Source organism: Chlorocebus sabaeus, chromosome 6, assembly GCF_047675955.1.
Source record: "Chlorocebus sabaeus isolate Y175 chromosome 6, mChlSab1.0.hap1, whole genome shotgun sequence".
In the NCBI taxonomy this organism is placed as follows: Eukaryota; Metazoa; Chordata; class Mammalia; order Primates; family Cercopithecidae; genus Chlorocebus; species Chlorocebus sabaeus.
The window spans coordinates 24,973,991-24,994,875 of NC_132909.1; the positions used below are offsets into that span (position 1 = coordinate 24,973,991).

A 20,885-nucleotide genomic window follows, 5' to 3' on the forward strand; every position below is an offset into this window, starting at 1 on the left:
TTGGCCAAGCTGGTCTTGAACTCATGACCTCAGGGGATCCACTCACCTCGGCCTCCCAAAGAGCTGGGATTACAGGCGTGAGCCACCACACTCGGCTGTGCTTTCTCTTTTTAATTTTATTTTGAGACAGGGGCTTGCTCTGTTGCTTAGGCTGGAGTGCAGTGATGCGAACATGGCTCACCGCAGCCTCAACCTCCTGGACTCAAGTGATCCTCCCGCCTCAGCCTCCTGAGTAGCTGGGACTATAGGCACAGGCCACCGTGCCTGGTTCATTTTTAAATTCTTTTGTAGAGATGGGGTCTCACCAAATTGCCCAGGCTTGTTTTGAACTCCTGTGCTTGAGCAATTCTCCCGCCTCAGCCTCCCAAAGTGTTGGGATTACAGGCATGAGTCACTGTGACCTGCTCACTTTCCTTTTTTCAAATGTGTTAGTGGTTTGGTTCACAGATATATACATATGCAAAACCAACATAGTGCAACACGCTCATCACAGCCTGAACACTTGAGTCCAGGCTTGGGGGTCTGGAGAGGTGAAGGGAGGCCATGCCTGTACCACCTTCCCCACCAGATCTGCCAACAGCATATGCACCGAGCGCATAGAGACCACACTGCTGCTCTCTGGTTGGTCCTCAAATCAGGAAGCTTTGGGATTTGGGACTTGGGATGTTAAGGTCCTATTCAGTAGCCACACCAGGTCCCAAGTGTGGGGAGTGGTGGTTCCCGAGGACTCATGCTGGAGTACCTGATTGTAGCTGCTTCCGTGAATTACAAACCAAGGGCTAGAGCTGTAATTTATAAAATATCCTTTATTTATTCTAAGGAACAGTCAAGCAGTAGCTTAAAAAAAAAAAAAAAAAAAGACACATATTTTGAAAGATATTATTAGTGTTGTGACCTGGCATTGGGCCCCCTGTGAGTGGGACAGTGGCTGGGGCCACCTGCTGTGGCTTTGCGAGTTCTCTGCACTCACTGGCAGGGGTTTGGTGGGAAACTGGGAAGCTTTGGCACCGTTCTGTCCAGTTGCTTATAATCAAGAATAATGAGTTTTGAGGTTTACAAAAAGCAGAAGTAACATTTATACTGCTGGCATTTGACAAAAGATTGCTTATAATATACTCATTCCAGGAAGTGTAAAAATGCTTTAAAGGAATGATAATTTGTACTTACTGTTTATGGGGACTAGATATATTAGAATTATAGCATCATTATGGGAACATAGTATTTCTCTATAAATTCAGAAATTCTCTGGTTGATGTAAAATCATACTTCCTGGTTTTACTTAGTTAGTAAAGAAATAAATAAATTAGAGTAACATTTACTCAGGTAGTTACTCCTTTTTCCCCTTCTTTATTAATAAATTTTATTTTTAGCACAATGATTTACCCAAAAAGTTTGAGAATGTTCGAGAATCTCTACCACTCGGTAACCATGCTGGCTGTTATATCAGAAAAATCCATAAACACACACAGCAGCGACCTGTTTTCACAAGACTTCCTCGCTAATAAACACAACACTTTCTCCTCCACTCAGATGGGAGCCTCAGATGCCAAAACGCAGATGTGCCAACTATAGGCTCGTTGCTAAGCAAAGAAACCTATCAAGTTTGTCCAGCAAATTCGATTGTACAATGGAATGGCGTCTGCTCTGCGGTCTTGGACAGGGAGCGGCTGGTCTGTGCGGCTGTCCCCTGAGGCAAGTCAAAGCTGGTGGCCCTTAGGGGGCAGGTAAAATGGTTCTCATGGGTTAGAACATAAGGGCTTTGAGAAAAAAATGCAAAAAGTCTCATTAAAATTGGAGGCCTATGTGAAATCTGTTTACATAGAGGCATACTGAGATCTCTGTGCTCAGGTGAACTGCAGTTCTCACGCTGGCAGCGCGACTCGGCCCCCCCAGCTGGCCTGAGCCACCGCCTGCCACCTCCTCATACCATTACGTGGGGGTCTAAAGAGGACATCATCCCCAACCAAGGAACAGTGAGAGAGACAATCCCAAACATTTAAGACAGGGTTCAAAAGCACCCAGACGCCTTCTGTCTCTTTCCCAGTTCCCATCTGGCTAGGGGCTGTGAATCAGGATTCAGAATCTGTGCTGCCCGGAGGGGACAGGCACCCAAATGCAATAAATAACACCAAGCTCAAGACCCAGCGACTGACCTTCCCCCACCACCGCTGCGGGTTATTTCTCGATGTGAACTGAAGGATCCAAGGGAGGAATCCGTTCCGCCCCCCAACCTCCCTGCACAACATCGAATGCGGGAGTCCGGCTACTGCTGCTGCACAGGACAGAGCCTCCAGTCTTTTGCTTGAGAGCATCATTTATGGCATGGACTGGGAATGCAATGTGTTCACACAAACGCACGACAATTGTACATCAGCATCTTTACAATATTAAAGGAGCCATATACAAGTCTACAGCCATTGTACACAGGATGGTGATGGCTGGGGAGCCCCGCCCACCAGTCCTCTGTGGTTTCTCCACTGGAGAACACTCCCGGAGCTGTCACAAGGCCGGGGGGCAGTGTCCATCTTTGGGCCTGTCGTGGGGCGGGGGCAGCAGGTCTGCAAGGACTCCTCAGGGCCAGTCCTCACTGGAATCGGGGGTCAAGAGCGCCAGGTCTGCCTGTGTCCAGGTCTCATCGGCAGGCTAGTGTAACAAGTTTAATTAAAACTCTGTGCATATTCGCATGAGAAAACTGGAGCTGGGGATGGCTCCCTGAGCTGGGGACCTAGAAGACGCTGCTGACAGATGGGCCCCTTTGTGGTGGGGCCCATTCCTGAGGTAAGGTGCAGCCCTGAGGCTGGTCCGAATGGGAGGAGACTTCTCCAGCAGCCCAGGTGCCAGTCCAGACAGAACCAGAAGCCCCCGGGCAGTAGGAGGTCAGGTGACCTGGGGAGTGCAGCCTGAGCCCCCGACGGCAGCAAAGGTGAAGGTCTCAAGTGCTTACAGAGTCACTCAGCCCTCAGGCCCCCACCACTCTCCTCCCAGCAGCCCTGCAGCACACATCCCTGCATCTGTCCCGAGAGCCCCAGCCCTGCAGGCATCTGGGCCTGAATGCCAGGCAGCTGGTCCACCCTGTGGCCATGCTGCGCAGCCGTGCTGCACATCCGACTGAGAACTGAGCACCAGATAAAGAAGCGTTGGTCCTTGTCAGCCTCTCTGACTTTTGCAGTTAGGGTTGCATCCATTTTAAATACTGTAGAAAAATAAGCCATCTCGGACGCTAGGAGAACTGCCAGAGTCTGCCCTGCGTGGAGAGGGATAAACAGCTCCTCTGAAGTAGCTGCAGACGGCTCTTCCAAACCCACCCCAGCAGGCCTTGGGGCCTCAGAGGATGCTGCGCCAGGCTGGGAAGCTGAGGGGCTGGGAGAGCTGGCAGCCAAGTTCCCACCGCTGCATCTTTGGGTCACATCAACAGTCCTTCTGCAGGCATGCCTCCAGCATCCTACATTCTGTTGCCATGACACCTGGGGCCCTAGTGCTTGCTGGGCCAGCTTTGGACCCCCTAGCCTCACCCTCAGTCTCATGCCCATGGCCAAGCATACACAGGCAGAACTCCCCAGCACTGTTTCCAGGTTCCTGGGGGGGCCCAGGTAGGCACTGAAGTAGGGCCTAGTCCAGGGGTTCCTGCTTGATCCGAACAGCAGTGGGAGTGGGCTGCGGCCGCCGCTCCTCCCGGCAAAGCACGTACTCGCTGAACTGGGAGGAGTCCACGCCGCCCCCACAGGACGCGGCCACGCTGAAACCCCTCTGGAACAGCCGCTCCAGGACCTGCCCAGGAAGAAACAGAGGTCATCAAGGCCAGGCTGCAAGAGGACACCTGGCTTGGCCTGGCAGGCAGGTGGGTACCTGCTGGGGCAGCCAGCCAGAGCACCTTCTCCTGTGATGGTATCAGTCTCGCTCACCGACAAAGGTCCCTACAGAACCACGTGCTGGGTTCCACCATCAGAGGGACAGAAGTTGCCAGGCCCAGTGACCCCTCAGGTTACGAAACCCAGTTGGATGACCCCACCCAGGTCACCATTCTGCTGCCCTCAGGGCCTTAATTCCAGGAGGCAAAAAGAGCCTTTGGGTCCCTTCTTTCTTCTGTAGGGTGTAACCTGTGCCCTTTCTCCAGACACATGGCCCCAAGCATCCTGCCTAACTGAGTCCTGCCCCAATAATGGAGAGTTCCCTGTCCTTCAGCCTCTAGGCATCCAGCGGCTTCCCTGAGCTGTGCATTCCAGGTGGTTTGAGGCCTGGGGGCACATCAGCTAGTGGGAGCTCTGGAGGGAGAGAAAAAGGAGAAGTCCTCTCAATATTTGAGTCTCTGCAGGCATCCACAACTATGTGGGTCTGTGTCTCTGTGAGGGTGAGGTCTGATGACTGTGTGTAACACCTGTCTCCTGCAACTAGCAAGTTCTGACCAACAGGCTGTGGAATGCATGCATGGGGGGACCTCTTCCCTGCAAAGCCCATTCTACCCTAAGCCGGAAATGTGCCAAGCTCTTGGGTCTGCAAAGAGCTGTTGGAAAATAGGCCCTCATTCCATCTGAGCTGTCCAATTCTTGGACCCATCCAGGAAGAGCTGGTCCAGGGATTCTCTTGGCAGCTGGTGGGTGCCTGCGGCTCCCAGGTCAGCAGGGAGAGGGAAGGGGCTCCAGGCCACCTTTCCACTCAGCCTCTGTCCTGCCTCGCCTGTTGCCTGGGTTTAATTCGAATCCAAAGTCAGAATGTGGGTGTCAAATGAAGCACGCTTTGTTGAAAATACTTTGGGCCATTTTTATAGAACATCCTTTTGGAAAAAAAAAAAAAAAAAGTTCAGATCGATTTTTTTAAGTCCATCCCCCAGGCACCATCATTTAATTATGAGAGGGACATAAATTATGCATCCACATATTGTTGCCTTTTTTGTAGGATGGCACGGAGGGCTTCACCATTTCAGGGATCGCGCCTCCCTCCAGCTCACTCTGCCCCTGGAGGGCTCCGCGGACACCGGGGGTGCGGCGGGCAGGGGGCAGCGCGCGGCCCTCACCTGTACCGAGTTGAGCCGGCAGTAGCCGTTGAGCGGGAAGCGGATGACGTGCGTGGGGTCCTGGTTCCAGCCGGCGTTGACGGAGTTGCACATGACGTCTCCGGTCTCAGGGAAGACCTCCTCGATAAGGGCCTTCTCGCCGCTGAGTGCGATCCGCTCGCCTAAGTCGGGCGTGACGCGCACCACCAGGCAGTCACAGGCCCGGCTGCGGCGCCGTTGCTCCTGCTCCTGCTGCCAGCGCTCCAGCTCGCGCACCATGGGCTGGAGCTGATAGTAGCGCGCCTCCTCGTACAGCAGGCTGAAGTCCTGGGGACAGGCGCACAGGGTGTTGATGTAGGGTAGGGGTGGGTGGGGGGAGCGGGGGAATGGGGAGGTGGGAGGCGGCCTGCCGGTTCCAACCAATTCTGCAGGAAGTGAGACTCCCAGGGCATCGTGTGGACTGGGCCGGTTGCACCCATTGTACAGATGGGGCAACTGAGTGTTTGCAAGTATAAGGAACCTAGCCTTGTCCCAAGGGCAGCCGCTGATGTGCACCTGTGCCAGCCCCCCTGAACCCTTCCATCTGGCCCCAGGCACTGGGCAGTGAAGCCTCCCCATGGAAAGACCGGAAGCTCCACTAAAGGAGGAGGTTGTGCCTATGCCTGGGGACCTGCTGCTGCCTTAGAATCCCACCGAGAGAAGAGATCATGCTGGGCACAAGGCAGCCGGCCTGTGCCCATCCTGGAGAAGCTCACAGCCCACCTGGAAGCAAAAACAGTTCTTCTCCAGCCAGGCCTGCCTGGGTCAGATTTTCACCTTTATCATCAACCAGCCCTGAGACCTCTAAACCTCTATACCTCACTAATTGGGCGTCTCAGTTCCTTTTTTTTTTTTTTTTTTTTTTTTTTAAAGACGGACTCTCTCTGTCACCCAGGCTAGAGTGCAGTGGCTCCATCTTGGCTCAAAGCAAACTCCACGATTCTCATGCCTCAGCCTCCCGAGTAGCTGGGACCTACAGGCGCCTGCCACCACACCCAGCTAACTTTTATATTTAGTAGAGATAGGGATTTTCCATGCTAGCCAGGCTGGTCTTGAACTCCTGCCCTCATGTGATCCACCTGCCTCGGCCTCCCAAAGTGCTGGGATTACAGGTGTGAGCCACTGCACCCGGCCTCAGTTCCCTTATGTATATAAAATGGATATAAACCACCAGTTCAGGGAATTAAAGTGAGGATCAAAGGATGCACGATGTGTCAAGTGCCTGGCCCAGCCCCTGCCCAAACAAGCAGAGTGTGATAAAGTGTCCAGGGAGCGGAAGCCTGCCCCCTGCCAGGCAGCCCCCTTCTGGGCGGAGCAGGCTCACACAGACTGTCCCTCAGGCACTGATAGTGGCCCCATGCCCCGGGTCACATACGCACACCATACACGCTCACCCATACCCACCCCACCAGGAGTGGCCAAGGTCCCATAGGTCCCATGACTCATGCCTGAGGAAGAGGCAAGGAAGCCCAGCCCCCTGACCTACAGGCCCTAAGTCCCTTCCACCTGCTGGTCCTGGCTTTTGGAACTGCCTCCAGGGAGGCCTAGATTCTAACCCTGACCCCTGGGCCTCTCATTGGTCAGCGGTCCATCCTGCCTCTTCTGCCCCATGCAAGGGTTCCTCAGGGCTCTATCCTGGGCCTCTGCTCTCTCCACTCCCACTTGCTTCTGAGATTTTTATTTTTTTTAAGACAGGGTCTCATTCTGTAGCCCAGACTAGAGTGCAGTGATGTGATCATAGCTCTCTGCAGCCTTGAACTTCCAGGCTCAAAGGATCCTCCTGTCTCAGCCTCCCAAGCAGCTGAGACTACAGGCATGAGCCATCATGCCAGGATAATAATAATAATAATTATTATTATTATTTGTAAACACAGGGTCCAGGCTGGTCTGGAATTCCTGGGATCAAATGATCCTCCTGCCTTGGCCTCCCAAAGCACTGGGATTATAGGTGTGAGCTACCTCTCCTGGCCATTCTCCTGAGATTTTAAATGATAACTGCACGCCAGACAACCCCATCTTTTGTCATGGCCCAGAATTTCTCCATGTGATGCTCCACCAGCTCTCCCATGCAGGGGCAGAAACCCCACTCCCACAGCCTGGTCCACCCCAGGCCTCGACTTACCAACTCAGAATTCAAGCCACAAGCCCTGGGGTACCCGCAAGAGGCCCTTTACACTGCCACAACCACATGCTTTTGCTTGTTTGCTTATTTATTTACTTACTTATTTACTTACTTACGGAATTTCGCTCTGTTGCCCAGGCTGGAGTGCAGTGGTGCTTACTTACTTACTTACTCACTCACTTACTTAATTTCGCTCCGTCGCCCAGGCTGGAGTACAGTGGTGTGATCTTGGCTCACTGTAACCTCCGCCTCCTGGGTTTAAGCAATTCTCCTGTCTCAGTCTCCCAAGTAGCTGGGACTACAGATGCCCACCACTATGCTCAGCTCATTTTTGTATTTTTAGTAGAGATGGGGTTTCACCATATTGGTCAGGCTGGTTTCAAACTCCTGACCTCAGGTGATCCACCTACTTCGGCCTCTCAAAGTGCTAGGATTACAGGTGTAAGCCACTGCGCCCGGCCTTTTTGAATTAAAAAAAAAATTTTGTATAGACAGGGTCTCGCTATGTTGCCCAGGCTGGTCTTGAACTCCTGGCCTCAAAGGATCCTCCCTACTCGGCCTCTCAAAGGGCTGGGATGACCGTAGTGAGCCACTGTGCCTGTGCTAAACAGAAGTCTGATGTGCCACCTTGCGCCATCTTCTCTATCTCCATCCTGGTCCGTCCAAAGCCTCCACCCAGCCTCCCTTGGCCTGGGGAAGGGGCCTCATCCATAATTGCCTCACTGCACCCACCCCCACCTCTCCCTGCCTCCTTCCCCACACAACAGTCAGAGAGATCTTCCCAATTTGCAGACCTAACTGCCCTTCCCTTGCACACACCCCTTCCACTGCATTCAGAGTTAAATGCCAGGCACTGGGCCACCCGCCAAGGTCCTGACATCAAACAGCAGCCTCCTTTCCTGCCCTTCCCCTCCCAGGCCATAAGGCTCCAGGCTTGACACCTTCTTTCCAGTTCTGGAATGCATCAAGCCATCTGCCGCCCCCATCCCCTGCACCAAGGCCGTCACACCTGTTTGGCCCCGTTCTGCCTTCCCCACCCAGATGAACTTCGTGTCTTTCAAACCCACCCAGCCCAGGTCACATGGAATTCAAGTTCAGTATCTGTCTGCCTCCTAAACTGTAAGAGTTGTAGGGCAGGGCCTAATGTGTGTGTTTCACTGTTTTCAGCCTGAATTCAGTGGCTGGCACCCAGTAACTGCGTTGGATGAAAGACAAGGCCCCAGGGCTACTGGTCCTTTGAATAGAGGAAGGAATGAAGGAAGGAAGGACAGATATTTGCTAGTATTAGTATATGCCAGTGTACCCTAGGCCTGAGTTTCCTTCCTCCCAGGGGTCTCTGACACGTGGGAGGGGCTCAGCACTGAGGCAGGACCCAGGGAACCAGGTCACCTGCCCTGACGGGCTCACCCTGAGACCTAGAGGTTACCTTGTTTAAAGGGTATCTGTTTCGGTCATCAGGGCTTTTCTCCCTGCAAATTGCCCAACACGGAACAGACTTTTTTTTTTTTTTTTTTTTTTTTTTTTGAGAGAGAGAGAGTCTTGCTCTGTCATCCAAGCTGGAGTGCAGTGATGTGATCTCGGCTCACTGCAACCTCTGCCTCCACCTCCTGAGTTCAAAAGATTCTCCTGCCTCAGCCTCCCAAGTAGCTGTTGTTACAGGCGCCTGCCACCACACCTGGCTAATTTTCGTATTTTTAATACTTTATTTTTCAAAGTCTAATTACAACTATCCTTTTATTTTTTTTCTTTTCTTTTCCTCTTTTTTTTTTTTTTTTTGCGATGGAGTCTTGCTCTGTCGTCCAGGCTAGAGTACGCGGCCCACTGCAACCTCTGCCTCCTGGGTTCAAGTGATTCTCCTGCCTCAGCCTCCCGAGTAGCTGGGATTACAGGCCTGCCACCACGCCTGGCTAATTTTTCTATTTTTAGTAGAGACAGGGTTTCACCATCTTGGCCAGGCTGGTCTCAAACTCCTGACCTCATGATCCACCCGCGTTGGCCTCCCAAAGTGCTGCGATTACAGGCGTGAGCCACTGTGCCCGGCCTAATTTTTGTATTTTTAGTAGAGATTGGGGTTTCACCAAGTTGGCCAAGCTGGCCTCGAACTCCTGACCTCAAGTGATCCACCCACCTTGGCCTCCCAAAGTGCTGGGATTACAGGCATGAGCCACCGCGCCCAGCCGATGGAACAGATTTATGAACCTCTAACTACTATATCGCTGGCACGCGCCCATGTTTAAACACGACAAATGTTCAGCTGGGGTACGTTCCGCAGCTTAATTGTTGTTATATACCCTGATAAATAAGCTAAAAATGTGAGAAAACAAAATTAGTTTAGAAAAACTGATTTAGCCCTCGGCTTCATCGTTTAACTTTTTATGGTTACCATGACAACCAGGGGTCCATTTATTAAGTCACAGCGTCCCCTGTGTAATGCCATCGCACAGGCAGCGCAGCCATGGACTTACCTTAAAGTCATCCGGGAGCAGCAGCTTGGACGTCCGCAGGAAGCTCAGGACGTAGCGGAAAATCTCCCCATCCCGGTCAATGAAATAATGTTGCTTCAAACTGTCCAGGACGATGGGTTCAGTGCCATTGAAGAGGCGGCTTATTCTAGGAGAGACAGGTGAGGTGGGATGTCTGAAGGATGAGGCCAAGTCCACCTGTCTTCCCACGCCCTGCCCCCACTCCTTAGGGCCCACACAGCTGGAGGGGCGAGGGACCTGACGTGGGTGACTCTGGAACTGTTCCAGGCCTGGCAACATCTGCACACACCCGGGGCAGCCAGGCTACAGTTGACAGGACACACCACACATCCTGCCTACACCCGCAAGTCACAGCCAGAGAGGGACACACCCAGCTGTACACACCAGCCCGCCAACACATGTTATGTTACAGGCCTGGAAAGCTATGGCAAAACACAGGCACCCTATCCCCTACACACAAACCAGCTGGTCACAGGCCTGGTGCACACACCCTTACCAGACAGATCCACCCAGAAAATACACATGAACCATCCAACACCCCTGCCAACAGCTACACACCCAGTAAACCAGCCAGGACATACATCCTCCCCACCCAACCCATGTAAACGAGTGTGAGACACAACAGGCCTGTGCAACAGGCACGGGGTCACACGGTCCCTTCCTTCCCAACACACACATATCACGCAGACCCAGACACATCCAGGAAGGGACGCGCACCTGTCAATACCAGGTACCCAGAGACATGACGGCACAAATCCCCTGCTGCCGCTCACTCAGGGAGCCCACGGGGAGAAAACAGAGGCAGACAGGAGGGATGGCAAGTGTGCCACAGTACACACATGTAACAGGGCCCTTGCACACATGCCACAACACAGACATACACACACGCCAGTATGTACACACACAGAAACCATGCACACACATGCGCCACAGTGCATACATATGTGCACACATGCCAGAGTGTATGCATACCACACCTAGTGGTAGGGGATGGGGACTGGAGAGAAGGCAGGTGCCGGTACCCTGTCCTCTGAAGGGCAGTGGTTCTAACAAATGCAAGACTGGGAGAAGGGTCTTGGGGAGTCCCTGATGCCTGTCCCTGTCCACTCCAGGGAGAAGGAGCCAGGTCTCAGAGCCGGGACTGATACCACCTCCCCAGTGCCCAGAGCGGCCAGCTCTGCTTTGGAAACTGCCCTGGCAGACCCCAGGTCGAGCTATGGATAACTAGGAACCCTAAAGAGGGGTGGGGATAGCCAAGAGCTTGGCTTGGGAACAGGAGGGAGGTTGGCATCATTTCCCCAAAGGCAGCACCACCACATCCTTCAGCAGGCAGGGCCACACTCCTGCCCAGCTGGACACTGCTAAGGTGGCAGCTTCTCTGCACAGCTGGTAGAACAGTAGCTCCAGCTTGGGACCCAGGCCTCCCAGCCTGGCCTGCACACAAGCTAGAGCCTAAACCCTTCACTCTCTGCCTGCACCAGCAGGGACCCCTGCAGGGATGCCCCCTGTCGCAACAGCAGCCCACTCCTTTGTCCACTCCAAGTCAGCTGCCTCCAGGGCCCTGCCCCACTGCCACTTGCACCCAGGACACACTAGCTGGGCAGGAGCTAAGGGGGTTAGAGCCCCCAAGTCTGCCTTCAGGGCCTCCCGTCCACACCATCCTATGCTCTGATGGCCTGGCACACTCAATGCATCAGCCATGATGGTCTGCCCAGGTATGGAGTCTCTGGGAACACAGTGCAGATTTCTGTCCTAACAAGGTAGTATAAAGGACACGGTTTAGCTGGGCACAGTGGCTCACACCTGTAATCCCAGCACTTTGGGAAGCTGAGGTGGAGGATTGCTTGAGGCCAGGGGTTCGAGACCAGCCTGGACAACACAGCAAGACCCCATCTCTACAAACAATTTAAAAGTTAGCTGGGTATGGTGGCATGCACTTGTAGCCCACTTGGGAGGATGAGGTGGGAGGATTACTTGAGTCCAGGAGTTTGAGGTTGCAATGAGCCGGGATCACACCACGTACTCCAGCCTGACTAAGAAAGCCAAACACTGTTGTTTAAAAGAAAGAAAGAAAGAAAAAGGCAAGGCTGTCTCATGGATGGGCATGGGGAGGTCAGAGTCTGCTGTGAGCCCGAGTCTGTGGAACCAGAGCTACAGCCACCCCGATACAATTCATCTCAGAGCTCTAAAAGCCGAAGAGCCCTGTCAACCCCCTAAGCCTGGTGACAATGGCACTGCAGGTCACAGCTCCTGCTGGAAAGGCTTGTGGGTTCCACAGCTGGCTCCAGTTACAAAGGCCCTAGGACCTGGCCTAGCAGAGCGTGGGCATCCAGATGTCAGAGTGAGGGCCACTCGGCATTCCTGGAGACAGATGGGTCTGGCCCAGGCTGCCAGATACCATGGGCAGTGGTTGGCAAGTGGTTGGCTGAGGTCCACGTGTGGCACCGGTAGGAAGGAAGAGCTACATCCACAGGGGAGTCGGCAGATCCAAACCCTCGGCCTCTCTGGGAACTCTCCCCGCCATTCCCAGTGGAGCTCCAAAGTCCATGTAAGCAGGCAGCATTCTAGGCCTGGCTGAGTTCCCGACCCTTCTGACGTCAGGTCTGGCTGAGGCTGTAGCTGGTCCTGTTGGTCTAGAAGACTCCTGATGCACCCACATTCCAGGACTGGATGGGTTCTAGGTTGTCTCATTGGTCCAAGTTTAGAAGGTTCTCCATCTGCCTTATTTCAGGACAGGCTGATTCTAGATCTTTCCATGGTTCAGTGTCAACTCCTGGATCAACCGGCAGCTGTACAGCCTCTCCCAGGACAGAGGCCTTTCATGCCCTCGGCGTCCAAGGCTGCCAAGGACGTGAGCAGGTTGAGGAAAGGTGAGGATAATCACCATGGAGGAGCCCCCAGCCATTCTCAGCCCTGCAGGTGTGAGTTCCCAGCTCTGTCAGGGGCTCCACGTTCCCCGTGGAAAACGGCCCAGGTCACCCTCTGAGAGAGGCTGCAGGGTTTGAGGTGCCGCCTTCCGAAGTCCTCCATGGAATTAAGTGACCAGTTCATGCTGCAACAGCTGGGACCCTCAGGGACAGAAAAGATGCCTCCAACCACCCGCCCTGTGTGCACAAGGGGGAACATCAGGATGGCCTTCGTCTTCTTGTTTATTTCCTTTTTTTTTTTTTTTTTAAGCTCTGGCTCCAATTTCCTGGCTGTTTCAGGCACCAGGCTTTAAGAGTTCTGAAGCTCCTGGCCATCTTCATTTGATGCTTCCCACAGTCAGGATGGATGTCGGAGTGTGGCTGTGCTGGCGGCAGCTAATGGGTGTCAAGCAGGCAGGACACCAGCAAGGGGGCCGGCCCAGGGAGTCCACTCCCAGCCCCGGCTGCGCTCAGCTGTCTCAGGTGAGGACCAGTGACTGCTCCTAGGCAGACCAGAGGAGGCACCCGGCACGAGGCTCTCCAGCACCCAGGACACCCCGACCGCCGAGACCCAGAAGCCCAGGCAGAGTTCCCGGTGGGAACTGAGGGTGGAGGTCCCAGCTTTTACAGTGCTGCCTAGAGCAGGTCATCACCACCATCCAGAAACACCCTGAGGACCTTAGCACTCTTAGTCCTCCATCTCCAGGTGTCTCATAGATCAGTGACACTAGGTGAGATTGATTTTTTCCCAGAATTGGTGGCAAACAGTGCTTGTATTATAATAATTCACTACAAGAAGGACAAGAGAGATCTGAGGGGCTCTTGCCAGCACAGCTGCTTGACCCACTTCTCAGGCCCCCCGGCCCCCTGGCCCCTGATTGTCCTACAGGTCACACCATCCCTGGTCTCTAGTCCAAAGCCTCAGGCCTGCAGAGTGCCCCCATGGCAGCCAAAGGCCATCCAGGCAGAACAACAGATTCACCTTGAGCCCCAGCCATGGGGAAGAACGAACATAGACTGCCACCCCTTGGGCACACCAGGAGGGTCCCAAGTGCCAGATCACAGGGCCACAGGGGCCCTAGCTCCCCATGAGAGCACACCCCACACCGCAGAACAGAGCAATGGGTGAGCAACACAGTGGGGCTGGGTGTGGGGAGATGGCCCCCTGCCCTCCGGCTCTCAGGCAGCAGCCAAGAGCCCAGAATGAGAAGCCCCTCCCACCCGCCTCCCCCAGGGCCTGGGCTGTGATTACTCCAGACAGGCAACTCTGATTTCAGGAAACACTCTTCGGAGAGGGTTGTGGGCAAAGGTTTTATGAATTTCACAAATGTCGTCAACCGATTAAGGGATGATCTATCTCAAACAACTCGGAAATGCCGCAGAAGGCAAAATGGAAATTAAATAAGCAGAATCCATCTCCCATCCTAGACAGGGCTTTGTGAGTGAGCACACAGGCCGATACTGCTCACCTGGCCCCGTGGCTCTTGTCCCCACCCGACAAGCCCCAAGGCCACAGGACCCCAGGCTGAGTCTCTGTCCACCCGGGGTACTGGAACACCAGTCACCATCTGCACCCTAGACTCTCTGAATTTGGAACTAGACACTGCATCCATTTCCAGTTTTTCCTCCTCAAGGGACCACGCCAGCCCCTGCACGGACTCCCCTACAGCCCCAACAGGCTCGGAAAGTCACTGCCACGTACTACCATCCTCCCTGCTCTGAGCCACCACACCAGTGACAATGCAGCCTGCCACGTATGCTCCCCAGAGACGATCCCTCAGTGTCTGGGGGATTAATTAACTCCTCCTGTTATTTTAAATGTGTAACACAGGGGTGATGCCCGCAGCCTTGGCCCTCCCACGCTCAGCCTTCAGCAGCCCCAGGGGAGCGGTGACCGCCTCTCTGTGCCAGGAGCAAACATCCTCGGCTGAGCAAGCTGCTCAGAGACCCACCCCACCCCGGGTCAGTCCTGCTGCTGTGCCAACGGGGAAAGCAGGTCCCTCACCCAGGAGAGAAACGCCCTGCAGGGAAGAGCAGGAGAGCTGGCAGCACCCAGCACCCCGCACCTCTCGCAGGCCCAAGGGCCTGGGCAGCCTGTAAGTTCAGCAGCATGGAGGGTACCTGTGAGCACCCAACCAGAGTCCTGGCCTGAGATCCTTTATCCACTGCTGAGGTATGTGGTTCATTCCTAGTTAGTCACTGCAACACCAGCTCCAAGGAAAGCCTGCTGCTAGCCTCTAGGGCCCGGCAGTGGCCACCGAAAATGACAAAGATGACCCACGAAAATGACAAAGATGACACACTGCTGCTTATTGCAGCTCCTCCTCCCTCCCCTTGTGAATTTCGCAGGGGTGGAATAGGAAATAGGATTAAATACCCACCCCCATCACCCCAAGACTTACCTACTTAGTATCACTCACAAATGACCCTCTGCAGAGGCCAGGCCTAAGTCTTCCTCCAGAGGAACCTTGAAGGTACGTGAGACTACCCAGCCCGCTGCTGGCAGGCTCAGGCAGGGCTGGCTCTGAATAAGCCCTAGACCCCTGCAGGTGGGTCAGGAGGTCCACCTTGTACTACCAATGCCGCCAAGTCAGGGTCACAAGCCTCTGTGCACAGCAGCTTTCAACAGGCAGATACGCACTCCCCAACCCCAGCTCCCTCAGGCTGTGTCAGCTTGTGCACCCTGGAGAGCCTGGTGGGTGGAGTGACAGCGGGGAGAGACCCCATCCCCCAGGCAGCAGATTACAGCTGCTGCCCTGACCCACACATGCCTGATGTTTCAAGGGGCTTACTCTTACCTGGAGTCAGGGTACTTGGTGAGCGTGGCCAGGCTGCTGGTGTACATGTGGCCGCCCACATCGATGTGCACAGGTGCATTGGACTTGGTGAGCTGGGCTGGCAGGGGGATGCCCTGGGCCGCCAGGGGAGACACAGGCGACCGGGTGAGAGACAGCCGGGACATGTTTCCTCCCTCCTAGAGATGAAAATAAAGCGGAACACAAGAGTTTCTCCACAACATGGCGATGCACTCCCTTTATTGCGAGTGTGATCACAGATCTAATCAGATCACTTCTGCCGGTGCCTGATCACATATTCAGCTGACAAATTATGGCCACCACTGTAATTAAGTGTATTTGCATCATTTTCTTCAAAGTACCAGAGGGAAAAAGAAAGATGCTTATTAGCAATAAGAAACCAAGAAAAAAAATTTTTCAAGGTGTCAGCCTCCAGGGGCATAAAACAAACTGCAAAATTCTAATTAAAGGTCATGGGCTTATGTGTTAGATGTGAAATATCCCCTGACAAACGAATCACCAATTTGTGAATTGGGATTCAGGGGTTTTTGGCAAGTTTGTCTCAGTAACGAGACACCTCTAAATTAGTGACTTCCTCAGCACCTAAGGCATTGAGGTTTATACATGTAGTAAATTTCACATCAAATTAAGAGCATTTTTGTTTCAAAAATACATAATCCTACAGCCAGTCAACAGCCACCTTGAGTGTCATGGCCCCAAGGAAGGGCAGCCAGTGAACAGGTGCTGGGGAAGAAGGGAAAGAGGGGACCCCTGGTGGGGACCCAGCCCACCCTGCAGGCTCACCGCGGTGCCGGTGCTGCTGTGTGTGTGAAGCGAGGACCCGCTCGGCCGCTCCTTGCGGTGAGGCATCTAGGCTTCCATCCCTGCCCAGAGTATCTGCGGGAGGCATCGACAAAACCAGAGAAGGCTTATTCCTCATAGTCATCTACCATGGAGTCAAAGACACTTAAAATCGTTCTTTCTGCATGCTGAGACCCTGTGAGGTCCATGCAGCCCTCCCTGATTGACTCCACCACCACTCTCTCTCTATCTGTCTCCACACCCCAAAGCAGGCCTCCAGGCTGTAGCAGATGACACACATACACATGCACGCACACACAGTCACACGCACACATGTGTTTTCTGGGCAGCTCCATGCCTGCTAATTCGGCTAATGACAGCACTGAAACATATGCTCACCATTATTGCCCCAAAATGTTTCAGAACAAATCAGATTTTCCTGGTATTTTCGTTTCAAGCCATGTTACCAAGCGTGTCTCCTCTTGCAAAAGCCTCGTGGACCAAGGCTCAGAAAGCACCCCTCACCCTCCATGGGCCAGGGAACCTAGGACCTCTCTTATACCACCCCCATGGTGATAAGATACAGCTTGCATCTGGCCAGACACAGGGAAGCCTTTATGTAGAAGTCCAGGCACACGGATAAGGGCAAGTCACCTGGGAAGCCACCTCTTCTCTGTGGCTCCCAATAGCAGAGAAAACCTGTCTTTGTTTGCCTAGTCTGCACCTCACAGTTTCTCCCCAGACTCCCAGAGTGGCGTTGTCTATGCCTAATGCATTCCAGACCCCTCACCATCACATACCCCTGAGGCATCAGGAGATGGCCAGGAGGAAGCAGAGAGCAAGCAGATCAACCAACGGACCCTTTCTACTGCTTCTCCCCAGAGGCACTCAGTGACTCTCCTCTGTGCTGTAGCCACCAGAAATAAGATTGTCCCTCAGTCCCTGGAAGCCACACCCAGGGGCGCTTTGCAGGCCCTATGCAGGAGGGACAGGATTCTGCAGCCCTGTTCACTGATTTACAGCTGTCTCAAAAGGGAGGAAGGAGGAGATATGCACGTGAACAGTCACCCCCCTTCACACATCCACAGACACTAGCTTCCACAAACCTACCCTGGACGACTCTTGAAGGTTTAATCAAGAGAGCAACCACATGAAATTCTTGGGACCCATGGGATTGCTTTTGCCCATTAAAACTCTGGGATCAAAATTTGTGCCTTGAAATTCAACATCCAATTTTAATCCAATGAGAACCAAATCCTGCAAATGTAAGCAAGGTTGCTCTCCTGTGACTTATTCTGCCCTGAGTGCCCGGGGAAGTTTCCTGACATAAAATTGGGGTGGGAGGTTGCAATGGGCAGACAGTGATGTGTAATGTATACCCTCACTGGGGCCTGTGGGCTCAGGGTCCACTGCTTTTGGCATTCCTGAGTTCCAGAAGCTTAAAAAAACAAAACCAGGTCACTTAGCTCAAGAAGTTCTGAGAACCAAAACAGACCTCAGGAATGGATTATCCTGCCCTAGGAGGCTCTGCTGGGGGAGGAGTCAGAAGGGAAGACGCGCTGAGGATAAACTGAACAGGAAGGAATTCTGGCTGAAATTCTATCAAAGCGGACTGCAAGATATTTTACCCAATACCAGGACACTATTCCAAAGTGACATGAACACCAAGCCCCCATCACAGAAGCCGATCCACCGTTCTTAGCCCCTTTTACCTCCCAAGCACAACCTGATGTTCATGGCAAACCAGAAACTTACCGTTGGAAGCCCCAGGCTTTACGCCTTGCCGTGACTCTCCAAGGCTTCCCCCAACAAGCGCATCTGTGCAGGACCACGACCCTCTTTCCGAGACCACTGCTTAAGTCAGAAGCACAAAAGTGGGTGCAGTGAGAGATACAAGTTCATTCCACCAGCACTAGCATCAAACCCATCACCCAGCCCCAGTGCGCCCTGGCCCGCCTGTTGCAGGGGCCTCAGCGATAGTGGTCGGGAGGGCCCACCGGTTTACCAAACTGGCCCGGTAGTGACCCGCTTCTCCAGCTGCGGCGGGAGACCCAGGTCCCCGCCCGCCCGCCGCCGAGCCCCGCCCGCCGGAGCAGAGAAGTGAGCAGAATGCCACGCTCATTTACACACAAAATGATTTTGTGTCCCATTGCGCTCGCAGTTGTTCGGCTCTCTGGGGGTGATTAAACTGGCTGAGCTGCGGCAGCTTGAGACGATTTCACTAAATCGCTTCTTCGTGAAGTCGCTTTTTTGCTAAGCTGTTATTTTAACCATAAAAGGTAAACAGAAGGCGCCTCTCGAGCTCCCTTCGGCTCCGCACTTAGGGCGCTGGCCCGGGGCGAAAGTCCCGGGGGCCTGCAGTTGTCCCAGGGGTGGCCCCCGAGAGGCAGGCGGGCCACCTGGTGCGCGCCAGCTCCCCCCCGCCCCCCACCCCGCCGCGGAGCCAGCCGGCCGGTGTGAACTTAGGGGCAACGGGAGACGGCTGAGCCAGAGCTGGAGGCGCCGCGGGGCGGGGTGGCCGCTGCACCCGAAGCGCCGGGCTGGGCTGGGAGGGGTTGCGGTGGAGGCGGGGCGGGGACAAAGTTAAATCAAGAGGCAGACACTTGGAGACCACAGATGGGAAGCTCGCCTAATTAAGGACGTAAAAGCGCTTTTGTTCTCAAAGTTTATTGTTGCCGGGATTAAAAAAAATTAATTGAAACTAATGCTGTTATTCACTCGTGCAGTTAAATTCCTTCATGCACATTTGAGATACGGAGCGAAAACTTGAAGCTTATCTTTCTGCAGTCGGGGGTGGGGGCCGCCAGAAGACAGAAAGGCGCTGCAGCGGCGGGGGTCCGCCCCTGGGTGTGTTTGCGAGTGTGCCCGGCGTGCGCGTCCAGGTCAGGGGGTGCGGGCGGGAAGCGGGGAACAGGATCTGCAGGCGGTGATCCCGTCTCATCGCGGCCCTCTCCCAGCCCCAAACCCTGCGCGCCCGGGACCACCACCAGCGCGACAGCCCCTCCTGCCAGGTTTCGGACTCTTGGGGTGGGCGTCAGAGGACGCACATCTGTCCCGCTGGAGACTTTCTCTGATTTTGGGCGCCAAGCCGGGCCTTGTCCACCTCGAAGCCCCAATTGCGTGAGCCCGTTTCTGACCCCGGAAACTCGCCAGCTCTGCAGGGCGCTCGGCCCAGAACAGGGGCCAGAGTGCGGGGACCTGCACACGCGCGCGCGCGCGCGCGCACACACACATACACACACACACACACACCGCGCGGTAGGAAGCTCCGAGCCCGCCCGCGTGGGGAGGGTCCACCCGCGGCCAGGACCAGCCCACGTGGGCAGCCCCACTCTCGCACCAGGCCTTTGTGCTGGGCGCCCCCGCGCCGCCAGCCCCTGCCGCCCAGCAGAGGGACAAAGCGGCCGCCCCCGCCCAGGTCCGGACCCTGGCCGGGCGACTTTCTCAGTATCGCAGCCACTTCGGGGACAGGGGTGCGCGGCGCTGAGCGGTGGCCGCCCGCGCTAGGCTTACCTCGGAGCCGGAGCGGCAGATCGGGCTCGGGCGCAGCCCCCGCCCCCCGCAGCCGCCGGTCTCGGGCGCCGGGCGCAGCTTCGCCGCCTATGCTCGCTGCGCGGGTCGCTCCGGTCTCGTCCTGGAGTTACTTTCTCTCTCGCCCCCAACCCTCCCCCCACCCACCCCTCCCGCCCCGGCCCCCGCTTCGCGCGGCCCCTCGCGGCGCGGCGCGCCGGGGCCTCCCCTCCCCACCCTCCCCTCGCCTCCTCCCCTCCTCGCGGCCGCCGCCGCCGCCGCCTCCTCTTCGCGCCGCTCTCCGGCTGCCCTCCCGCCGCTCCCACCTCCTCTCCTCCCTCCTCTCTCTCCGGCGGCCTCCTTCGATTGCTGGAGAGAAAACCAGCCCCCCACTCCAGCCCGTAGCCTGCGCCTCGCCGCGGCCCAGCCCGGACGCAAAGGGCAGCGATCCGGCCCCAAATTACCCAGCGCGAGCGGGCGCGCGCGGCGACTCCTGGCTCCGGGCTCGGCTGCGCCGCGGGGCAGAGGATTAGAGTCGCAATTAGCTCCGCGCGCCCGCGCCTGCCGCGCTCGGCGACAAAAACGCGTCGTTTACCCTCCTTTCGCCGGGCGATCCCCACCCGCCTCTCCCGGAGCCCGCGCCTTCCCGCCGGGGACGCGGCCAGAGCCCTCCAGGGAGCGGTGCGCCCAGGCCCCAGCGCCCTCCGCGGCCCAGCCCCCCCGCCCCCCGCCGGCCGGCCACGCGGCGCCCGGGCCTCCTCCGGGCTCGGGGAGGGGGCGGGGGAGAGGCTGATTTTAATCATTGTCATTTCATCTGATGTAATATTTCCCCGGGCGCTTTCAGCTGGGCATAAATTTTCGGCTCCCAAATAAGTAACACAGGGCACGTTTCTCACATTTCTTGACTCCTCGGTTACAAAGGGGAGAGCAGCCGCCGCCGCGGCGCCCGGGGCTGGGGGCGGGACTTGGGAAGAAACTGGGCTGCGAGTCGGCCCGGGTTGGAGCTGAGCCGGGGGCCAGGCAGCCCCTCCCCCGCTCCCCGGCCGCCTTCCCAGGGTCCCTGCCCCGCTGCCCCTCTCCGGTGACGTCTGCGGACACGCGGTCGGCCACCGCGGAGGAGGGACGCGCGGGGGCACCGGGCCGACCGCTCGCGGCAAGACGCGCCATTTCCTTTACGCGCGCGGCGCGATGGAGACGGCGGCGGCCAAGACTCCCCGCGGCCGAGGTCCGCGCCCCGGG

General features: G+C 55.6%; 1 protein-coding gene across 3 annotated transcripts; it reads right to left on the bottom strand.

The window, feature by feature from the left end:
* Nucleotides 1-786: 786 nt before the first annotated feature.
* On the bottom strand, nt 787-19,793 carry KCTD15 (potassium channel tetramerization domain containing 15). 3 transcript variants are annotated; one of them, XM_007996248.3, is made up of 7 exons: nt 19,650-19,793; nt 17,892-17,987; nt 16,140-16,232; nt 15,339-15,514; nt 9,617-9,761; nt 5,012-5,317; nt 787-3,768 (listed from the first exon to the last, which is right to left on the bottom strand). In XM_007996248.3, exons 3-7 carry the CDS (start codon nt 16,203-16,205, stop codon nt 3,610-3,612), a joined length of 852 nt encoding a protein of 283 aa, XP_007994439.1. In that variant the 5' UTR covers nt 16,206-16,232; nt 17,892-17,987; nt 19,650-19,793; the 3' UTR covers nt 787-3,609. The 3 variants fall into 3 exon arrangements, with proteins under 3 accessions (XP_007994439.1, XP_007994438.1, XP_037847439.1); XM_007996247.3 differs by having other exon boundaries at nt 17,892-17,990; XM_037991511.2 differs by lacking the exon at nt 19,650-19,793 and adding an exon at nt 18,267-19,566.
* Between the last annotated feature and the right edge of the window lie 1,092 nt (nt 19,794-20,885).

What these genes read in the sequence shown, in the direction of transcription:
- KCTD15 (XM_007996248.3), bottom strand. Translation starts at nt 16,205, where the DNA reads ATGCCTCACCGCAAGGAGCGGCCGAGCGGGTCCTCGCTTCACACACAC. An exon ending in ACAGCAGCACCGGCACCGCG is followed by an intron (nt 15,515 to 16,139) that starts GTGAGCCTGCAG and finishes TTTCATCTCTAG; the next exon opens with GAGGGAGGAAACATGTCCCG. An exon ending in TGCTCCCGGATGACTTTAAG is followed by an intron (nt 5,318 to 9,616) that starts GTAAGTCCATGG and finishes GCCTGTCCCCAG; the next exon opens with GACTTCAGCCTGCTGTACGA.